General features: G+C 34.8%; 1 protein-coding gene across 6 annotated transcripts in view; it reads left to right on the top strand.

The window, feature by feature from the left end:
* The window catches only part of foxn3 (forkhead box N3), a 287,971-nt gene that overhangs the window by 70,036 nt on the left and 194,326 nt on the right, over positions 1 to 23,609 (top strand). For 4 of the 6 annotated variants that reach the window (XM_028822123.2, XM_028822126.2, XM_028822120.2 and 1 more), the window contains exon 2: positions 13,679 to 14,235. In XM_028822123.2, coding sequence (XP_028677956.1) covers positions 13,693 to 14,235 — 543 coding nt within the window. In that variant the 5' untranslated portion in view covers positions 13,679 to 13,692. Of the gene's footprint in view, positions 1 to 11,310; positions 11,651 to 13,678; positions 14,236 to 23,609 lie in introns of those variants that run through there. The other 2 variants (XM_028822121.2, XM_051920169.1) reach the window with 2 other exon arrangements.

Genomic DNA, 23,609 nt, shown 5'->3' with positions numbered 1-23,609 from the left:
ATGTAGATGTATACTGTATACATTTTAACTAGGCATATGTACATGGCAACCCACCGAGGAGAAACAGTGTGATGTTATTGAAGTTAATGAAAAGATGCAAAAGCAGGTTTCTGAAAGTAATTGCTTGACAAGCTGACACGGAGGTAAGGAAAACAAAAAATTACTACGATTGGCCATAGGAGAAAAATAAACCTCTGAAGGGCCATAGTTGGAAGACAGAAATGAGCAAATCAAATAATTAGGTCTGATGGTAATCAGTTTTTGCATCATGAAAGTCAGAATGACACAGGCCAGCTAGTTGCCCACCTTCCAATGAGCACAGTTGATACAGTTAGAACAGTTGATAAGGCTTCCAAGTCCTCCTCGTTTCCTGCAGTACCCCAGGTGACTGCAGAATAGAGCACTCTGAGCAGGTGTTGGTGGTGCATAGTGCTACCACACAGGATGGAAGACAAAAAACATAAAAAAGCATATATATGTATACCTTTCCCCATCTTTCTATAGTTATTTTACGTATTGTGTAATACATAGGTGTAAATGGGACACTGCTGCCCCAAACGTTTAAAGTGTACGGACTGGAAAAAATCAGGGGCAGGTTTTTAAGTAGAAACCCTGTTGACTGATTTCACTGCTGTTAACTATAAACTTCTGAGAATCACGTGTGGCACTTTTGAGACTAGTCAGTATGGATCTCCACCAACACATAAAATAAATGCTTAAAATTGATGCTATATAAATCGATTTCCCTGTGAGTAATTATAAAAACAATGTATCTGAACTGATATTTATACTTAATAGTTCAAAATTCTTTTATGCCAATTATAATTTGTAAGTATGTAATCAAACTGAATGATAAATCACAATCTCATATTTCTTAGTTGTTTTAAAGTAAAATAACTTCAATTTATGAGAAGAAAAAGTTAAAATAAGTAATCAGTGTTCATGTTAGCAGTTCCAAATAATGGTAGCTGAGGATATGAAAAAAGTATAAAAGCACCTTGGTGCTCAGTGTAGGCCTAACTACATTATTTCGCAATATTTCTGCCTTCTTGCCCAGCCCTCCGTCTCCCATTTTTTTCTCTGCCATAAAGTTGTCTTTCTGTTTTCCAGAATTTTGGTAGTATTTGCTTTTTTCAGTGGAATGCTTTAATTTAGAAAAATGGAAATTATTACATAGTACAGTATTTTGCTCTGTGCTTCAGTTATTATAGTATATGCTCTAATGACAAAATAAAAACATAATATCAAAGGGGTGGGGGTTGATTTGTTTTTGATCCTATTTTTGTAAAAATTGATCTATTTGTATGGAATGTTGTGTGATTACAATAAAATCAATAAAATTAAAAAAAATAAATAAATATTGAAGCAGTAATTAAGGTAAGTATATTTTATAAATAAGCCTTTACTTCTAGCAACATTTTCAAGTGACTATTTGGAAAAGTGTTTTTCTTACTACAGTAATAAGTTCAACTTAGCATAGTATGCTAAAGTCTGTTAATTAGCAATATATTTAATTAGTATTTTGTGAAATGTCTTCTAAATGGCACCTGCTTATTTTCAGATGAAGTGTTACAAAAACAATTTTAGTATGTCAGTTTTTAATAACTGCTTACACACATACACACACACATGCATACAAAGTGATAGAATATGTTATCTTTTTCTCTGAAGATAAGAAGTAAGCACAGACTTTTGATCTTTACTTGACTAGTAAATGAAAATGTACTTTGACCTGGAACACAAGGTTAATTTTAGTCCACTTGTTGTTTGTGAGTTTTGTAGTTTTGTGAGACACACTTTGTAGCTTGCAAGCTTTTTTACATATTTATTTCTTTTTCTCCATTCTAATTTTGATTTTGATATATTTTAATACTATAACATTTAAAGTGGAAATGTATTTGGAATTGCACTAAGAGTAATTTCCTAGCATCGTTCAAAAATATAATTTTCAGACTTATTTATGTAGAATATTTTTAATGCATAAATACTGAATGAAAATGTTGCATATCTTTTCTGAATAACTATCCATCCATCCATCCATCCATTTTCCAACCCGCTGAATCCGAACACAGGGTCACGGGGGTCTGCTGGAGCCAATCCCAGCCAACACAGGGCACAAGGCAGGAACCAACACACAAACACACCCACACACCAAGCACACACTAGGGCCAATTTAGAATCGCCAATCCACCTAACCTGCATGTCTTTGGACTGTGGGAGGAAACCGGAGCGCCCGGAGGAAACCCACGCAGACACGGGGAGAACATGCAAACTCCATGCAGGGAGGACCCGGGAAGCGAACCCGGGTCCCCAGGTCTCCCAACTGCGAGGCAGCAGCGCTACCCACTGCGCCACCGTGCCGCCTTCTGAATAACTAATGATCTCAAATTCTTCCTTCAAAACCAAAATTGAATACATAGGTAGCTTTATGGAAGTGAGATATTCAGGAATAATCTTAATATAGTTATTATGAAAAAGTGATTAATACATATAAAACCAAATAATTAAAAAGAAAAGCCCAAAATACAAAAAAAAGCATGTATTTGCTTGAAAAAAAGATAAAAACATATTTCTAAAAATGAAATTCCATTAGACAGTAAAAAAAAGCTTTGCTTGAAGAAAACACAATTTAAAAAGATTTTAGGGCACTGTTTTGGAATACGCTAATATAAAAGATGTGTTATATGAGGTGTTGTTTAATAAAGTTGGACTTTCTACACACTGTCAGTTGTTGCAGATTGGTATTAAATGTTAAGAATCATCCGATATAGCTCTGGCTGTTTTTACATAAATTAAGATGTGATGTCTAAAAAAACACTACAGGAAGCAAAGCCGATTTCTACCAATTAGATGCAAGACAGTCTCACTTGTCAGACAGGTTATAGAGGCAAGACATATGACACCTATCCTAGAAAAGATTGTTGCCAACACCCTTCTCAAGCAAGAGCACTGGAATTCTGTCAGGTAAACAGAAAGATGAGTCAAGACTTGCCATGTTTTGCACATACCTTGTTTTTTTTCCTCCCTATGTATTTAGAATAGTTATTTTATTGTTGTAAAAATGGACAGAATTAAGTGACTTTTTTGAAACCTACAGTTTGGCATGTAGCAAAATAGTACTGTAAGAATACTAATAAGTGAGATTTGTTGGTGGTGTGCTTATGCTGTTGCTGAACTCTTTTACTAATGTACAAAGTGTTTTAGGAGAGAATAATAAGATTGTCGCAACACCTTATGTGCATGAAAAACTGTCCTAAACAAAAACAAAGGATGTTGCATGTGAGTTTTAACATCTTAGCATAACTCACTGGTGGAAGAATGGTCTGCAGATGGGTGCTAACTTTAACATATAGTAATTGCTACTCATATTAGGAGAGCTGTGGTTTAGTAGTTAGCACTGCTCCACAATGACTCCATGGATCTGGATTCAGTTCTCAGCCCAGTCACTTGTCTGTATAATGTTTACACATACTCCTTATATCTGTGTGGGTTTTCTCTTTAGAATCCTTAGCTTCATCATATGCCTAATGTTAGGTTAATATGGACCAATGTGAGTGATTGTGAATATTTACATTTAATTGTACCCTGCATTTAGTAGACTGGCATCCAGTCCAGACTTTCTTACTGCCACTAGATCTGTCTACATTTGACACTAAGGGAAAAAGTGGGTTCATAAAATGGAAGGACGTTTTTCTGGTGTTAGTAATATGTAATTTATGCAAGTCCATGAAAAATATATTTTACAGAAGATACATAACAAGTAACGGTTTTGAATTCAACTAAACAAATGTTTTTCTTTTCAAAATTAAGCAAGACGAAACACACTGAATATAAAAATATAATGTAGTAATATTTTAAAAAGGGTGCCATCTGCACATATTATACATATTTTCTATTTTGTAAGAACTGTGCACTGTCCAGAGACAGGCTGTGTTGATCTCTGTGTTTAAAGTTTACTTTGTCAAGTCTCTTGAGTGGGATCACTGCTTTACTGAATAATTTATTGCCAGCATGAATGGGCTCATTAGTCGCCTTTTGAAAGTTTAAATGAGTTTTGTGGTTGACATTACACAAGTCTCCTGTTTGGCTGAACAGCAAAATGACAGTTTGGCAGTTGGCTGGCTTGTAACAGAGGACGGCTGCTTCTTTTCAGTGTTACATTCACTGTTGTGTTTTATTGAGGCCATCTATTAACACACTGTGTGGATCCAGTAACCCTGGGATTAAACAACTTCACAAAAGAGTAGTAGGGAGGAGATTTTCGACTCTATTGGTTTTTGTCTTTTATCTGTAGTGCATGCCAATTTAACACGTTCTCTGAGAGTTGTGCTCCCTTTCCCCCCAAAAAAGTATTTTCTGAGACACTTGAACGTTTCAAAAAGGAAAAAAAGAGTACAACATATTTCTCTATTTTTTTTCAGATTTGCTTGTTATTATAACTGTGTATAACAAGAAAATTAAGTTATGTGTCTTTAGCTTGGTTTAAAAGATTATTTCCACTAGAGTATTTCTATAAACTGCTTGATACATCTCAGTTAATTGTTTACTTACAGTAATAATTGCAGCATCCAGGTACAATAACAAAATGTCAAAAAGCAGCAAAAGTGACCAGATTATTGTAAGATCTGTTTGGAACAAACTCCCTGTGGGGACACTAAAAATTTAATGTGAATTTAGTTTATTTAATGTATTTATTTTCCTTTTTCTCTTAAGTTATTGTCTTGCTTTCTATTCAAATGTTTCTACTTTTCATTGCATCTTGAACTGGCTCTTACCAAACCTGCCTGAACAGGTCTCTTTGAGTGACTTAAGAATGTTGATAAGGGATGTCACAGTTTGAGAATAAATTAACCCCCTACTGATACACCAAGACTTGGGTTTTCATGAATTCTGTATCATAACAACAAAAGCTAGAAGTCTTTGATGCTTTGACAATTGCTAATGAAAAGTGGGTTTTTGTTTCTTTGTGACTAGTATGACAGTTACAAAGTTTGATAGTTTACATCACTTTAAATTTAATATATCAATAATTTTCTTAATTATGTACATTTAATGAGAATTCAAGCAAAATTACACCTTTTACTGGCTAACTAAAAAGATCACAATATGCAAGCTTTCGAGGTAACTCAGGCCCCTTCTTTCCTACAGCATTACTGTATTGAATATTTTTTCTTTGTAATTTTTTTCAACTGAAGCAAGACCCTATTATTAATAGCTACAACAAGAAGTACCAAGGATATAGACTTTGAGTACCTTAATTTATGCTAGAGCAATAGGCTATGGTGTGCTTATTAAACAATTTTTTTCAAAAATTGCTCTGCTCAGAAAGCTAGCTGTTAATTTTTAATTTTACTGTATGTCTTATATATCTCTCACAAAAAATGTAGTTATTATTGTGAAAATGTCACAATAATAACTACATACCATACACAGAATTTTATAGACTTACAGGAAATTATGATCGAAGCTTGACTCAAACATATTTTTTCTTCCCACTTGTTAACAACTGCAACTTCCTTGGCTTTTGACAGACTGCAGTAGGCACACCTTTGTCCACATCACTCAGCTTTTCAAGTTATTAACCTAACCACTCTGTCACCTATTGATCTATTCTGAAAGTACTCTGCGGTGTTTAACTTTTGAATGTAAAAGTATATAAGGCCAGCTGTACTAAACAAAACAGAGTCCATGCTATTAGGAAATGCACTACAATCCAGGCAATGGCACTTAGTTTGTCTGCTTCAGCAGGCAGCATTGGAATAATGATGTTTAACTTCCAGGTACTACATACTGTATAAGAAACAATAAAAATAAAACAAAGGAAAAGCTTCAATGAAATAAATGCTACATATTGCCAACAATAAGATGAAAGAAACAGGCAGTGAACTGGAATGAATGAATCTTTCTGAAGCATCTATAACCAGATAGAAGGTCAATGACAATGCTATATTGCTATACATGAAACAAATAACATTATTTTGAATCTACAGGAAGTGCAAAACATTGCAATGGAAGCCTAGCTGCAACAAATCTTCCTTTTGACAAGATTAAAACTGTAGTAATGGTAATATCACAGGTATATTTTTCTGGGATGTTATTAGGTAACAGGTAAAAAGCTCTTTAGATTTTGATTCTCTTTTTAATAATAAACATATGTAAATAATTGAATCAGTCACTGGTAATTTAATGACTTATTTAATTTGAATGCCTCTTATCTGAGGAGTAGGTTGTCCCTGAGGAGAACAACACTTATATATCACTGTGAGTGACCCCCTAGTTAAGATCTGAACTGGGGTGCCACATTTGTGCATGTGTATATTTATGTAGTTTTTTTCACAGCCCCAAGATAACCTATTCAGTTGATTAGAAGCTTTTCATTACTAGCCCATACATATGAATTTCTGCAATGGACTGGTATCTCATTCAGAATGGTTTCTATCTTTGTGCCTATATTGCTGGGTTTACACTCTTGCCCCTGTTATACACAAATGGAATGAGCAGATTCAGAAAATGACTGGATATTTTTTTTTGTCTCAAAAATAAAAAATAAATGAAGAGAAAAAAAAAAACTTCATATACTCTTTAATATTCTTATTCACTACATCCTTGTGGCTCATTTAAACAAACATGCCATATTTTTGAGTGAATTTTTAAACAAAATTACCAGTCATGTTTTTTACTTCTTCTATATGTCAATATTCTTGTGTCCAACTAGTGTGTCTAGTCATTGTTATCAGTAGATCTAAATAGTGTAGACCTCTGGAGGTCAGCCTTTTGTAGGCTTCAGTCTTTTGAGTCTGTTGTTTGTATTTGGCTGAGGAACACTCAGTGGTATTGTTCCTACAGGATGACATTAATGGTGCCTTGTCCTTAATGAAGTCAAGTCCTTAAAAATAATTTACTGTTTGCAAGAACCCAAACTGACCTCCACAACACACATGCACGCAATTTCTTTATTTTAAATTTTAAAAGACTTTTTAAATGATCTTAGGGTAATGATATATTTTCAGCAATTAGCAGTATTACAGACACACACTTTACATTTCCTGGTGATCACCAGAGTGTTCTAAAAGGATGGCAAATCATGATTTTTACAGAAGGGTATATTTATAGACAGTTTAAGTATGGTCAGTTTAAATACTTACTCTGAAAAATGAAGTAAATGAAGAGCGGAGTCTTAACCTAGAGCCTTGGAGGATTACTGGCCACATTTCAAGCCATTATGCCAAATGAATGACATTTATTATTTACTAGACAAAGAGTCCGTTTCGACAACGTAAGAATAAACGGGCACGAGTTTGTGTCAGCAGTGTATGAAGAACAAATGATAAGTAACGAAGAAGTTGTTTTGTAATGATTGTAGTCCGCTTTACTCATTACTGTACAGGCTTGTACTGTTAGTTGATGAATTTTCCAGGCCTATAGTATAATATTGAATGATGAATGTTCCAATACAATATGGAATAGTAATAAGTATAAGCACCACAAACCTAATATAGGTGTATTGAATGAATGCGTAATTGAATCAGAATGCGTAATTAGGCCTCGAGCTATAGTCGAAATCGCCTTTCAGGCCTCTAGAGCTTTAATCGAAGTCGCCTTTCTCTTTGAATTTTTGCGGCCATAAATCCGCTGCCTGCCGCGATGTTGGGGTTGGATGTCGGTCTCGTAAGGTTTTTCGGCAGCTGCGCAGAATGCGACTGCGCATTCGGCTTCGGACGTGCGCAGAAGGCGACTGCGCATTTGGCTTCGGACGGACATGAGGGAGTGAGTGAGGAGGCAGGCGAATTATGTATTAAGATTTTAAATCTACTGTAGCTATTCTACCCGGCTTCACCCAGAAGAATGATAAAATGTATGTTACATGTGTAAAATAAATAAAAGCAGATCTTTCACTTATGAGTTCCTCATTACAGAAGAAAGATGTGGGTTTTTTCTTTTTTAGTATTATTTTAGCATTTACTATTTCTGAGCTTATTAAGCCCTTGAAAAATGTGATTGTGAAATTAAGTGTAAGATTTAGAGAATTAGAAATAGTTTTGCAGCAAAGTACAATTCTTAGCGCAGTAATAATAATTATCTCAATAGTTCAGTAATACTCTTGAAATATTATAGAATGTGAAAAATAAACCAGAGATGACACTTACAACTCAGTTGCTGAAAAACAAATGAGGGCCGAGCAGCACTCCTGACAGATCCCCATGAAGTGTTCCAGCTCAAGCATAGATCTCACAACAAGTGTGTCATTTCCTTGCTTATTGTATGCACTAGACAAAAACTGAATATGACCTTTTTTGTTTGTCATAAAATGAGCATTCAAAAAAGAGGGAACTTTTTTTGATAAGATCAACTGTTAAAGAGTTATTGAGTGGCAAAAGTAAAAATCTTGTTCTTTTTCAACACACTTAAATATTTTAAAATTCTTAATATTTATTATGGGTAGCTTGTTATGGAATTGTTTCTAATTCTTTTGAAGTAAAAATAACATTGATATCCATCAATGTGCTCTAGTGATATTAAGATTAAGAGGCGCAAAGGTCCAGCGAAAATAGAAACTTTTAATTAGGCTGTCTCAGTTTTTTTTTCTAGATATTTATACATAGAAAGAGTAAAATTTTATTAACCTATATTCTAAGTTAGGCTATACTGGAAATAACTGCAAAGGTTTGTAGAAATAGGTGCAGTGTTTTTTACATGATACTCTAATAGTCAGAAAATCAATGTTACTTATTTATAGAGATTAGATTACATTTAGATGGAGGGATGAGGACCCTAATTTGGACAGTTTTTAAACTATATTTTTGTTATCATTTTATGCAATGTAGGTACATAGCCTATCCTTCCAGTGTTGGACACAAGTAGGAGCCCACCCTGGAGTAGGAGTCGATAATCCACTTAATCAGCAGGTTTTTGGAACGTGGGTGAAAATCAAGAGTACCAGAAGAAAACACACACAGACTTGGGGAATAATGGAAAACGCCAAGTAGACAATTACAGAACCAGAATTTGAACATAGTCCCTTAGAGCTGTGAGGAGGCAGCACTATCCACTGTGGCACTATGCCACCCTAAGTCCCAGCCCTGCATACAGCCTCACTAAAATAAAATAAGTAGAAACTAATAAGCATTAATAAATACACTTTAATTTTTGGTTTGAGAGAGCTTGTAATACTGCAGAGATTGCTGCATCATAGCTGTAGGACCCAGAGTTCAGTACTGAGTCACCATCTCCCCTGCATTCATTTTGTTTTTTCCATGTAGTTGCGCTCCTTTTATCATACAGAGATGTGAATGTTAGGTTAATTGCTCAATTTAACTCTGTATGAATGAACACAAGTGTGTATATAGTACCAGATGGGATATTTCCTGGACTAGAAATGATGCTCCTGGCATTGTCTCCAGTTGTGTTTACCCCTATAATGAAAGTCTTGGCTTTAGAAAATAGATGTATAGAAGGTGCAATTCAGCAGCCAGTAGGGAATGATCACTCACAAGAGCTAATATTTTAAAGTATAGTAGAAATGTCTGTGAAATATATCATGTAATATATCAGCTCCTTATTTTGCACAAACAATGTCTCTTCTTTGCTTTAAGACCTAAACCAGTAAGCCTGCGATTCTCGAAAGAATCGCAAATCCAAGAATGGCAATCACATTCTGTTCCCTCCGATATGTGGAGGGATGCAATATCATGGAGGGTGGGTGCATCATTTTTCATTTAATTCAATAAACATATTTGTACCAAAGCGGTTTCTTTTGGAGCTGTGACTCATCTGGTTCTGGTGTTTCAGAAGCGCGTTGTAGGCGCCTTCGTTTATTGTTTTTATCCATGCAGTGTCTTTTTTGTTTTTCTATGGCTGTGTCGTCAGCTAGAAGTCGTTTGCTGACGGCGGCGGATTCGCGTGCTGAAGTGACCATGGCGGCGGATCCGGTCGTTTACTGTTAGGAATCATAATCCAACTTACTTTTAATACTGAATTACCGTTATGTGATTCAAATATGTGTTGTTTGGGTGCCACCTACTGACCCTGGGAAGCCGCTGGATTTGACTCTGGGGCGCTGAGGCGAAGTGCGCATGCGCGTCGGTGCGTCCGCCGTCCGAGGCACAGTGCGCATGCACGTCGGTGCGTGCGCCGTCCGTGCATAAATTAAACTGTCGTTTAGTAATATAGATAAGCATCCAACATACATAAAAGCCCAATACTGCCCCAGGACTGTGCAGTATTTTATTGCAGGATTTGTATCTTCTCTTACTAGTACATTAGTGCTGTAATAACCATAGCTGTGTATCATTTTTTGTATTTGCTACTATTACAATTTTTAATGTACTATTTACAATCTAAGAATTGCCAGTTTAGCTTAACAGGCATGTGATAGATAGATAGATAGATAGATAGATAGATAGATAGATAGATAGATAGATAGATACTTTATTAATCCCAATGGGAAATTCACAATATGGGGATGTGGAGGAAATTCTGAGTGCTTAGAGGCAAAAACCCACGTACTGTATATATGAGAAGTACAGGAAAAGTCCACATGAACAATGACTATTCATGGAATTCAGATCAATGATTCTAGATCCACAAGGGAGCAAAGCTAACAACTGTGAAACTGTGCTGTGTGGCGTATATAGTCGGAATAAAAGGCATATCAGCAATTGAGGCCTCTTTTGAAAGTACGATTAAATGGTTGCCTTTTTTTAGATGTTTAATCCTCAATTTATTTTAAGGTTCTTTTAAAAGTTCCACAAAGCACTTTCCTTTTAATCATTATTGCACTTAGTGAACAAACTACAAGATTCAGAAGACTAACAGTTAAACATACTTTTCACAGATTTACTTATTACAGCTTAAGGGCAGGTAATACAGTAGTAGTATTGGTAGTAATAGTAGATTAAGTGGCGTGCAGGCATAAATAAATGACTAAATCAACACGGTATTTTTATTGAGTGTGTGAACGTATTGCAGCGTTAAGAGCTGTACTCTAAACAGTGTATTTACTTCAAATAAGTAATAATCAGAACTTTAAACACACGGCTTCTAGAGGGCTGCCAGCAGCAGAACTTTGAGTGTGTAGTTCGCTCTTCTCTTTTAACATGCTTTACGGCGCTCTAAGTAATAAAAGCCATGTTTCCACTAACACAGCGGCGAGTCGCCTTGCCATTTCCACCGTTTCCTGTCTCAGACTTTCTGACTTGAAGTACGCAAAACTGGATTTTTTTTTTTTTTTTTTTGCCTCGCCCGATTCCAACCTCCGCCGTCGTACCCCCACCCTAAGGATTTTCCCAGCCGCGTTTTCCCAGCCGCTCTCGAGCGCTGATGTGTTTTGCAGCGTCGATGACGCCCTGCCCACGTTATTTTCCTCTTGGTCATGTGTTCGTTTTTTTTTCCCCTCTCTCTTTCTCTGTGGAGCAATTTCTCGTCTTGATAAGACTGAATTCGCAAGGCTTTCTGTATTACAGAAACTCTACATGGGGAATATAACAATGTGTTGAAGATGTTTGGAAATGGCTGTACAGCGTCCTGCGCTTTTACTTTTGCTGCTTCGTTTCGGTTCGGGATAAGCTCCGTCATGGATTTTGAAAAGTGCGATTGACTTCGAGTACAGCGAGAATGTCCGTTTAGTAGCCTGCGCTTGTGTTCTTTTCAGGTAAGATGGCAATAATCTCGGGGGGGTGGGGGAAACATCGGCTAACTTGGATACTTGGAAAAGTATCGACGTGGACTTCTTTCGCTATGCGGAAAACGAAAAAAGAAAGCGATTACAGAATAAAAGCTTTTATCTTGGTGTAAATATAAACGTCTATTGCACACGCATATTTTGTACCGCGTGTTTCGACCTCTTGTTTCTGTTTTATTAAGCAAACAGTGGCAGCGCGACGCCAGGGGAGGTACAGACGCGAATGGACATTCAGGGCGGTGAGCCTTTTAAAGTGCGACTTTGTAACCCAGTGGCGGAATGAACACGTGGAATTAGATAAGAAGCCAACGAACGCCGCGTTACTCCTAGTGTTGGCACGCCGCTGAGCGCAAAAAAGGAACCTTTAATAGATTTAGGCTTCTCCCTTAATTTTGCATCGTTTTTTGTTTTCGCAGAATTGATCTTCTATTGTTAAACATTGCATATTGTAGAGTCTTTTGGTAACACCATTTAAAGCAAAAGCATTACTCCTTTGCATAAGGGAGATAGGACGTACATACTGGAGAGAGAGAGAGAGAGAGGGGGGAACAAAACTCCCAAAACTTACAGAGGCTACCTGAACCTTTTTATGACTCATTTGGGTAAGTGCGCCCCTTTGGGATTTGTTAGAAAAAGTTTGTTTAGAAGACAAAAGAATCGGAAAGAATGGTGTATCAGATCCCTAGGGTATGCGACTGGCAGTTAAGCAAATTAGACACAAACAGAGCAGTTGGTTGCCATAGCAACAGTGCAATTAAATTACTTTACTGTCAGCCATAATATAATTTTCCTGCTCAGAGGCTCCTGGGACTTGAACTTCCATTTGGAGCCAAAGTTGAATTGGCTGAATTGTGGGAAAAGGTGTACAGAGCACATTGGCCCCTCAGCGTTCGAGTTCCCACAACCTGAAGAAGATTGCAACTTCTGTAATTCCATCTTTTTGACATAGCTGTGTTGTATTGCAGTGAAGAAAATGGAGTTGCAAGCCATTTGTAATTATTTTCTTGAACCAGGATTGCAGTGACTGCTAATTCCTTGTTGCAGCAATAAAATACGGCTTTATTGTTTTGAAGGCTCAATAAAAGGTGCTATATAAAATAAAGTGTAACCACTTGATAACAACAGCTAAATACAAAAGATAGGTAGATTTTATTGCCCAGTTGATTGTTAAAAAAATACTTTGCACAATCATATTTTTTTGAAAACACAGGAAAAGTTTAACCCCGCTCAGCTAGTCTGTTACAAAAGTACCCATTACATCCTGAAATTTACAGAATTGTTCTAATCCTCACCTTGAGAATTTTTTTTTCTTGTGCATTTTATTTTCTTCACATATCTCTAGGAAAAAAATCACAGTTGATTTCAGGTAATGCATGCATTCATTTCAGCATTTCTTTAATGTTGTTGTTATCATTTCTTGCAATTTTTATAGTAAATATCATTGCAGGATGGTTCTTTAGCCACATATCTGTTTGTCTACCTATGCAGATATGAAAAAAAAAACCTAGGCACATTAAATCACACAAAGTGGATAGTGGAGCTTGTGGATTAGAATTCACCCCCTAAACCTCCAGGCCACAACATCTTAGACACTTTAGCAGTGTTTTTCCTTTATGAAAATTATTTTGCTTTTAAGTGGCATATGCTTTATATCTTAAATCTTTTGTGTGTGTGTGTTTTTTTTTTTAATTGAAGTATCTTTTAGCACTTTCATGTTTTTAGGAAAAAATTAACCTATCCATTTAGATCCTCTCCTTCAAAACCAATCAGCTTGATACTTTTTGGTACTGCTCCCCCATACGTTTTCAGATACTCTGTTGCCTGTTTCCAAGACTGTTAGAATCTTCACCAAAGTAGCAGTAATGCATGTCACCAACATATAAATATTTCACACTTTAAACTTATTATTTAATTTTCATGCTATGAAGTATACCTTGTGATCTTCTGTAGAATACTATTTTGCTGTTTGACTTTTGCTGTGGTTTTATTTTGATGCAGGAGTCTTGGTCTAAATGGGTCCAGTCATGCCTCCCAGTAAGAAGCCGGAGAATTCCGGGATCAGTGTTTCCAGTGGATTAAGACCATGTTATCCAGGTAGCTCTCTAACTAAGACTCTTGAGGAAGTAGAGGAGCTGGACCTAACACTGCCTACTGTCAAATCAGAAAAGGGGGCCATGGAGGATGAAGAGTTAACAAACTTGAACTGGCTGCATGAGAGCAAAAATTTGCTCAATAGTTTTGGGGACCCAGTCTTGCGTAGTGTTAGCCCTGTTCAGGATATTGATGATGATACTCCACCCTCCCCTGCTCATTCTGATCTGCCCTATGATGCTAAGCAAAACCCAAACTGCAAACCACCATATTCTTTCAGCTGCCTAATCTTTATGGCAATTGAGGATTCTCCTTCCAAGAGACTGCCAGTAAAGGATATATATAATTGGATCCTGGAACATTTTCCCTACTTTGCTAATGCTCCGACAGGGTGGAAAAATTCTGTGAGGCATAATTTGTCATTAAACAAATGTTTTAAAAAGGTGGACAAAGACAGAAGTCAGGTAAGTTTTGAATTTTTACAATTTTTGTTAGTTTATGAACTTTCCAAAGTTTATAAAAAAAAGTAATTACTATTATGGAAATTGTAAACTCAAAAGAAAGCAGTTATGTTGTTGTTTTTTTTTTTTTTCCTTTGCTGGGGACAGTTTTTAATTTTCCACACATTTTAAATTCTCAGATTCTAAATGACTTTATTGCATATGTTTCACTTCTGTCCTGTTCCCTGGCAAGAGTTTCAGTTCCTACATCTCCCAAAAATCAAGTGTTTGGAGAAAATGTTAATAATCAATGCCTCTCTTAAAGTTATTAAGCTTCCTTCCCTTCTTGTTTAAAATTTTTACATCTTAATTTTTGAAACTCATTATAAATATTTCCAGCTTTTAATAAAGACTACTAATAAACCCTTAATTCATCCGAGTGATGGAAACTTTTGTGTCCTGGGTTTGGAGACATTTTAGAGCAGAACATACATGACACAAGTTGGTCAATTGTAAAAGCAAATAACATATCATATTGTAAAACTCTCCCAGAATTTATGGGGTGAGTTGAATTCCCAAAAATGCCTTTATATACTTAAGATATAATTAACATTTAAATATCTTTAGCCCCTAAAAAAGGAAGCAACAAATCACTCCTGCTTCTGAAATCTTTCATATATAATGGAACAGAGCACACGCTTGGCTAAAAAAAAGTTTAATGTGTTGATGTAGTTTGTTCCCCTAAAACATGCTAGTTTTAACTAATAGTATCTAGCTAATCAATTTTTATATGTACAGATAACCCATTTCACTCCACTTAGGTCAACGTATCAGTTTTTATTTGATTTGAGTCTCAGTAAATATGAAATTCTACAATGAAATTGTCCATAGTTTGTTTAATATATGAATCCCATTTTTCTTTTGAGCTTGTATCATTGTTTAATATTGACAATACAGTATGAGGTTTTCTTTGAGAGGAGTTGTTTAGGAATGTGTGTTAGTTGAAGGAATAGCTATTTAAACCATACTATATTTCGATAGTGTTTGCACGTGTAATGTACTTAGATAATGGTAATCTTTATTAATTAATTTGTTTCTGTAGATATTAAAAGACATTAGAGATCAATTAATATTTCAAGGGAAAAAAAACACATTTTACATAAGAAGTATCTTTAACTTTAAGAGCAATAGCTGCAAAAAGGAGAGAAGGTTCATAATATGTGCAATTGTTTCCAGAAAGCTGCCACAGGGTGTTGTTCTGTGTTAGGTTCAGAGTAGAAATGCTGTCTAAGTGTCTGATTTATGGCAGTTATGTGGTGAAATGTACCCTTCCTCAGTTTTAGCTTGAGTGATACAGTCTTTCCATGTGACTTTTAGAGTTCATTGCCATCTGGTCCTTGGCTGCATAGAAGAAATTTCTTGTATATGTGTCTCCATGGAAACATGGTTGCAGTTGACATGGAAAGTAAGCAGCTGCTGGAGCAACAAAAAATGATGTTGCAGGCTTTCTAATTTGCTGGGAACAGAGACTGCTCATTTTCCAGTTGTTTATAGGTGTAAAGGTTTTTCTTTTTTTATAACCATTCTACACTATTTCATATTGATTGCAGTGTTTTTATTTGATGGTTAAATTTTGACTTCATATTTTATTTAAATAATGCCACTGTGATTGTGCTTGATTCTAAGGCAGCAGAGTCTAGAGGCTAAGTCATTAGACTGTTAATTACAATTTTATTAATTCAACCCTGCTCACTTAGCACATTTAATGTTGCAGTACTCTGTTTATAGTAATCTGCATAATAAAAGTTGGATGTACATATTTGTGTGTGTTTTTTTTTTTCTCTTTAGAATGCAGTCTGGTATTGTTTTTCTTGTTTTGTACTTTGTACCAAAAATATATATATTTTTTTTTTTGGGCAAATCATTTTGGGTGATGTTTTCTGAATGGAAAAGCTGTTTGAATTTCTATTCTTGCCCTAGTTTAAGTATAGTGGAATGTATAGTGTTTCCTGTGCACAAGAATCCCATGTGAATGGTCATGTGGTTCAGAGAATGTGACTTAGTAACTGAAATAGCTGAAACAGTTCTGTCTTTATACAGTTGGAATACTTGGAGAATATATTAAAACAAGACTTTTAGCTAAAACTAGGTCCCCCATTTTACCAATTAAAGAAATTTACAATGTGTTTGTCAAAATACTGTTTATCTTACTGTTCTTACTAATTTTTCAGTTTTTCTTGCACAGTTTCTAATTCAGCAGAGCTGTCATTGCAATAGGCATATTTTTCTAATTGATGTCTTTATAATTTTTTTATCTCATGATTTTAAGAATCATTTTCATATACTAACAGCTTATACTATTTTTTCTTCATTGGTAAAGTCAATATTCAGCAGATATTGTAATAAGACATTTATGATTATTAATTAGTTGTGCATTTTGAAAGAAGCCTTTATCAGAGGTGGATCAGAAAATATAATGTGAAGGGTGGGGGGCGACTTGTTTTCAATCCTATCTTTTGTAAAAATTCATCTATTTGTATGGAATGATTACAATAAAATAAAAAATATATAATGTGACAAGAACACTGAACTCTGCCATTATGCTTCAGAAAGCTGAAAATATATTTGATTATATTTCCATAATTTTCATTATTTACTCAATATATGTATTGCATAAGCATAATCTCTTTGGAAACCCGAATACTTCCAAACCATCACTTTACCAATGCGTTGTCTTAGGTTATTTCTTCAGTATCAAGAGAGACAGTTTTTGTTTTAAAAAAACTAAGTTGATCACTTTTAATCATTTCAACTACACATTGGAAGTTTGTATTGCAGAGAGAGAGAGAGACGACATAACAAGCACACTCGAAAACCATCACACTGTTTAAAAGTGAATATAGTCAATTAAGGCTGAGAATTTTGAATATGTTTTGGGATCAAATACTATACTATGACAAATCACTCCTTTATATATGTGTATGTGTGTATATGTATGTATATGTTTTCTATAAATATGAAAATGCCTTTATTTTTTGAAAGACATTTTCAGAACGCACAGTTTGCCTTTGGAGAAAACAGTTGTACTTAAGTGCCACCGTAGTTTATAACAGATGCTTAAATATGATACAGTGAATCTAGTACTATGCTCTATGTTTATTTCAAATGGCCACAATCAAAAGACCATACCACAGTGGGTAAAATCATTTTAACAATAATATTGTGATTAATTTTGGAACCCTGATTTTGTTATATCAGTCAAGCAATCATTGTGGTTCCTGTCATAGCACAATATATAATAAGATGATTAATAAACTAAATAATATATTTTTAAAGCTGAACAATAAATAGGTTATAGTACATTACATCTCGAATGTACATAATAAAGTTGCACTGAACAGTAGGTGAAATGGAAGTATCGTACAAACAGTGTCAGTTGAGTCCTTGCAGAAGAATCAATTTAGAGAATATTTGCCGATAATGGATAAAATGCAAGTGAGAAGAGTTGTATTGTTTGATAAGATATAAATGTGCTTACTTAAGGGATTTACAGAGAGAAACATACTTTTGACTACATTAGGGCTGCAACTAACAATTACTGTATTTTGATAATCGATTAATTTGGTGATTATTTTGTCGATTAATCAATTGTTGGATTGTTAAAGTTAATTTCAAATTTAAACCAAGGAACATCAAATGGAACTTTTCATTAAATAACAAGATGGGAATAAAAATTTCTAATGTATTTTTTAAATGAAATTTTTGAAGGTATTTTGAATAATATATAGGTTTTTGTATAAAATGTATATAGTACATTGAAAAGAAATAGTAATAAATAAAACACTTAGTAGCACTTCTGGCTGTAGAAGTGCAATGAAAACGCACACACAATATTTCCTTAAAAGCAACAGTTTTCAATAAATTAACTAAGCTCACAATTTGGCTTATGTATTCAGAATCACACTAAACACACACTTAATAACTTGCATGTTTAATTTTGATGTTACTTTTTTTCTTTCAGTTTCTGGCAAAGCATCATGTAAATATCTGATCACAACAAAATTCCACTACTGAAGAATCTGTTGCACCATCATGACTTTATTGTTATTATTATTATTTTTTATGTAATGTTTGAAAGTAGTTGTCATATGTTGAGGAAATGTCCCAACTATTTTCCTTTTGCAGCAAAGCAAATGGTTTAATTTGTTTGAAACTCAGCCCTTCTTTTATTATGTAATATGCTGAGTTTATTTTAATTTAAAGGTTGGTTGGGAGCACGGGAAAGGTCATACAGTATCTTTTTGGATCATCATTTGTCTTTTTTGTTTCTGGAAACCTTTTACCTTCGCAGATTCTTTGGTACATTTGCCTGCCGCATGTCATTTACTGTCAGAAGTGTGCTGTGTTAGATTTTAGCATTTTAAAAGTTTGATCCTGCCACAAAATCTGTTTTACCGGGTACACTAGGCTTGCTGCAGCAGCACTTACACATTATAGCGTCTTACTCCAAATTGTATAAAAGCCAGTTAAAATCCAACTGCAAGCTAGTCTGGAACTTTTGCTTTTCCATCCTGCTCCTGCCTTTTGACATGGAATGAACAATATGTCTTTAGGTTGCAGTTGATGTGCTGTGAGATTCACCTCTGCACTCTTGGTGAGAGTTTGATTTCCTTTGCATACGAGACTGGAAAAAAAAAATCTTCTGCTCAGACAGGGACTTAACGTTTCTTTGCAACAATTTTTTGTAAATAAACATGTTGCGCATTATAATTTGGCAGAGTGGCCATGTTCAAAAATAAATAGATATACTGTATAAATAAGGCAAATAAAAATCTGAATGTTTAGTGTTTTATTCACATTGTAGGGAGCCAGAAGTCATGTCATTATGCCTAGATTATCAAACATTCCATTCACATATCTGTAATCACATAACACTGAAGCAACATTCAACTTACAGCAATGATGGCGAGTCTTACTCCTCCACAGAGACTATAATAGTATGTTTTCTGATTAAATGTTTGTGCATCTCTGTTGTGCTGTTGTGCCGTACGAGGTCAGACCTACACATTCTGCAACTCGCAACCTTTTTTTTTTTTTTCCCTGTGTTCAGAGTAAAGTTCTCGCAAACTCTGGAAGTCTTAGGTTGCTCTGTCTTTTCTGATGTTTCTGTACTGTCTGCCTTTTTACAAATGGGTTCACAACTGAATGAAGTAGTGACGCAACTGTGTGGCACAACATACTCAGCTAATGACTAATTGACTAATCAATGAAAGAGATTATTGCCAATGTTTTTAATAATTGACTTATCAATAATGATGATTATTTCTTGCAGCCCTAGACTGCATAGTTTGCATTCTATTGTAAAATGATAAAGTATCATAAATGCAAACAAAAAAACTGTGTGTTTATTAAACTAAGCAATTAAAATGTATCCTTGCATTTGGTGAAATCAGGTTGATTATTTTTTTTTTTTAATTTTGAATTGGTTTTATTTTTATCAGTTAATTTCATGAATTTGCATTTACAGTGGAAATACATTGGCAACAGGCATTTTGCATAATTTACAAAATTTGATCAAAGCAGTAGAGTACTTAATTAGCGTTTGTTATCTGTTCTATGCAAAACAGTATGTTTGTGTGTCTGATACATAAGCCAATCTGATAACATTCCTTTGAAGTCATTTTAGTTACCTTAAAAACCGTTCATACAGATATGCTGTTAGTCCTGGCAAGATACAAATATGAATTTAAAGAAAAGCATACTCTATTCTATTTAACCTTTATTCCGTAGAACCATGTTAGATATGATTGCATCTTGATAAAGTTTAAGCAAAAATAAGTATGTTATTACACAAAGTTTAACTAAAGTAATTTTTCAGATTATCTTCTTTAGATTAGTTTGATATTCTATTATTTGGTCTTGCTGATAAAATGTCTTAATTTTTCTGTTTAAAATCTAATATTACAGAAATAGCAGAAAAATGTGCTAGCTATTGGCATTTCATTTTCTGATTCACCTTTATAAAGTAAATGTGTAATGCGAGTAATACTATTTGTGTTTGCATAATATTCAGTGGTGCAAAAATACACTTGTTCATTAAGAAGCACTTTTGTACTGCCTTTGAGTAGATAACAATAGATTATTTCATTTTATGGTAAAACTTCTACATTTTACATTACAATGCCAGATTGAAAATAATATGTAAATTTAAGGTTATCACGATTCCAGTGGCATGATGTGGCAATCAGTTTCTTGACTTGGATAATGCTTCTCTGTGCTAATTATTGTTGATTCTAGTGCATACCTGTACCCATGCTTTGAGTAATTCCAGGTTCTTGATAATACAATATATGCTTTAAATGTTATTTTCTCCAACAATCACAAAGTTTGCTTTTCAGCAGTTTTTAAGCATGTGCATGATAGATAGTATTAAAAACAGCTCTAGTTACTTAGTTATAAGCTACTACTTGTTCTTGTGCTGAAATGCAGAAACATCTGGCAATTTCATGTTTTTTTTTTTTTTTTAAAGAAAAAAGACTGATTTTGGTTTTATAAATAGAATTGATGTAATGATTTCAAATATAAGAAGTGCTTCAAAATATTGATACATGCCAATATTTTTTTTCAATTGGAGCATTTAGAGCATGTATGTGGTTCTTTTAGGACATTTAAGTAATTGAATGAGTAAGTGAAAAATTTCTTTTACTTTTTTTAGGTCTAGTTAGTTATTTTTATGCAATGACTATATAAACTGGTGCTTTTTAATACTGTTTGCTCTTTGCATGGTTCTTAAGGAATGAATGTATATATTATATTATAGTTCCTCGTGCTTTCAAACGCGCAGTTGTACATCCAATTCTGAAAAAACCTGATTTAGACCCTGCCGTTCTTTCCAATCTTCGTCCAATTTCCAAACTACCTTTCTTGTCAAAAATACTAGAAAAAAGTAGTTTATGAGCAATTAACTCATCACTTACAGGACCATCAGGTAATGGACCTTTTTCAGTCAGGCTTTAGGCCCCAACATAGCACAGAAACCGTGCATTTACGTGTCCTAAATGACGTCCTTTTGGCATTGGACTCAGGACTTCATGTGATTATGGTTCTTCTCGACCTATCTGCTGCGTTTGACGCAATCGATCATGGCATCATGATCTCCCGACTCGAATCCTGGGCTGGTGTATCTGGCTCAGCCCTCGACTGGTTCAGGTCATATTTCTGCAACAGGACTCTTAGAGTCATGTTGGACGATTTTTCATCTGAATCAGTCCTACTCCCATGTGGGGTCCTCCAGGGTTCTATTTTAGGGCCTCTACTTTTTTCAATCTACATTCTGCCTTTAGGTGCAAATTTTTAGAAAACATGCAATTTCATATCATCTATATGCTGACAACTGCCAAATTTATTTTTCTCTTAAGCCAACTGACTCCACCAAACCTCTCCTCGACTGCCTATCTGACATTAAGGATTGGCTGGCTGTAAATTTCCTTCACCTGAATGATTCAAAAACCGAGGTCATTGTTTTTAGTCCTGACTACAAACAGACTCCATCTTTTGGCCTCGACTCTCTTCCCACTCCAGTAACTTCGTCTGTCTTTAATCTCGGAATCAAAATGGATTCGTTCCTGAAAATGGATGCTCAAGTCAACAGCACAGTAAAATCCTGTTTTTTCCAGCTCAGGCGTATCGCCAAACTCAAGCCTATTCTGTCTAACCATCTCCTGGAATCAGTAATCCATGCATTTATTACGTCCTGGCTTGATTACTCTAATTCCTGCCTTTATGGTATCAGCAAAGCCACTCTTTCTAGACTACAACTGGTTCAAAATGCGGCTGCAAGGCTTCTAACAGGGAGTGGCAGAGGCCAACATATTACTCCAATTTTAAAAACCTTACATTGGCTGCCAGTTAGATTCAGAATCGATTTTAAGATACTCCTCCTAACTTATAAGGCATTAAATGGTCTAGCACCCACCTATTTGAGTGTCTTGCTCCATCGATACAATCCCCCTCGCGTTCTTAGATCTGCAGATCAGCTGCTTCTAACCGTTCCCAAGGCACGTTTCAAAGCTCGTGGTGAAAGGGCTTTCTCCGTCGGTGCACCCAGGCTCTGGAACTCCCTACCCTTAGTGGTAAGGCAAGCCACTTCAGTTGCCACATTCAAATTACACTTAAAAACGCACTTCTTCACATTAGCTTTTAATTCTTAACTTGTTTTATTTTCTACTTGTTTTTCGCTATTTTCTCTATTTTATTGGGTCCTCTGACCTGTTTTTAGTTTCTTAGCTCAAATGCTCTCGTAATGTTTGCTTTTAATTATTTTGTTTTTAGTCCTGTTTGTTTTAACTGTACAGCGCTTTGGTCGGTTGTAATGCTGTGTTTTTAAGCGCTCAACAAATAAATATGGTATGGTATATTTTTAAATTATGCACTATTAAAAGTAATAAAGAACAATGTTATATTTTGTTGGTTGTTGATTTGTTTTAAAAGTATCATTAAAACATTCTATTGTTAGCAGCTTATTCATGCAGCTTTTAATTATTTTGTATTATGCATCACATCCAGTGCATAATTGGTAACGTTTTACATAAATCTTGATTTTTCATATTTATTTACACTCTGAATTAATTATCAGTTTTATGTTTTAGTCATTTTTTTGGCAAAGTCCTGTTGAGCATGCTGTCATGTTTACTCAATTTCAACATTAAAAATATATAAATTTTGCAAACGTTTGGTTGAAGCTGCAGTGTTTATAGTCTGGTAGTTAGGTCAATGCACACATAATGGTCAAATACAAATGCATAAAATAAAGTTTGCAAATAAGTCTGCATTCTGGGCATTGGTGGTGGCTAAAATTAAATCTTCAAGTAACAGTAATATAAAATTTTATACAGTCATTTGGCTTAGTGGCTAGTTGACCTTGCATTGTTTGTTTTATATTTCACTGGTTGTTCGGTGAAAACAACCAGCACCCCTCACAATCCCAAACTTGGTTTAGAAAATGCACAAACACATATACTTATTGTAGCAGTTATCACATGGATACTGCCGTCTGAACTTGTCCAATAGGAAGTGAGCTGTATTGTGTATATAGTTTATTTTTTGCTGTTGAGTAGTTTAGTATTGTTTTTCACTGAAATGAACTGAAAAGGGAATTTTTAATTCTAAAAATTCCCTAATATCTTTATAAATGTTTGTCTATATACATTTTCTATTTATTTTGCCCTGTCATATCAATACTAACTCTAATCACTTCATGAAAAATGTGCTGCTTAGAAGGTACTGCATATAACTGCTTATTGTGATGTATACTGTAATGCTATTTACATAAAGTTTAAAGACTGTGTGAGAATGTTTTTGCATTTCCTGAATTTGAAGTGGTTGGTACTGATAAGTAC

The sequence above is a fragment of the Erpetoichthys calabaricus genome, chromosome 16 (genome assembly GCF_900747795.2).
Source record: "Erpetoichthys calabaricus chromosome 16, fErpCal1.3, whole genome shotgun sequence".
Taxonomy (NCBI): domain Eukaryota; kingdom Metazoa; phylum Chordata; class Cladistia; order Polypteriformes; family Polypteridae; genus Erpetoichthys; species Erpetoichthys calabaricus.
The sequence above is the reverse complement of the archived record's forward strand: the minus strand, read 5'-3'. Positions and strand labels throughout refer to the sequence as shown.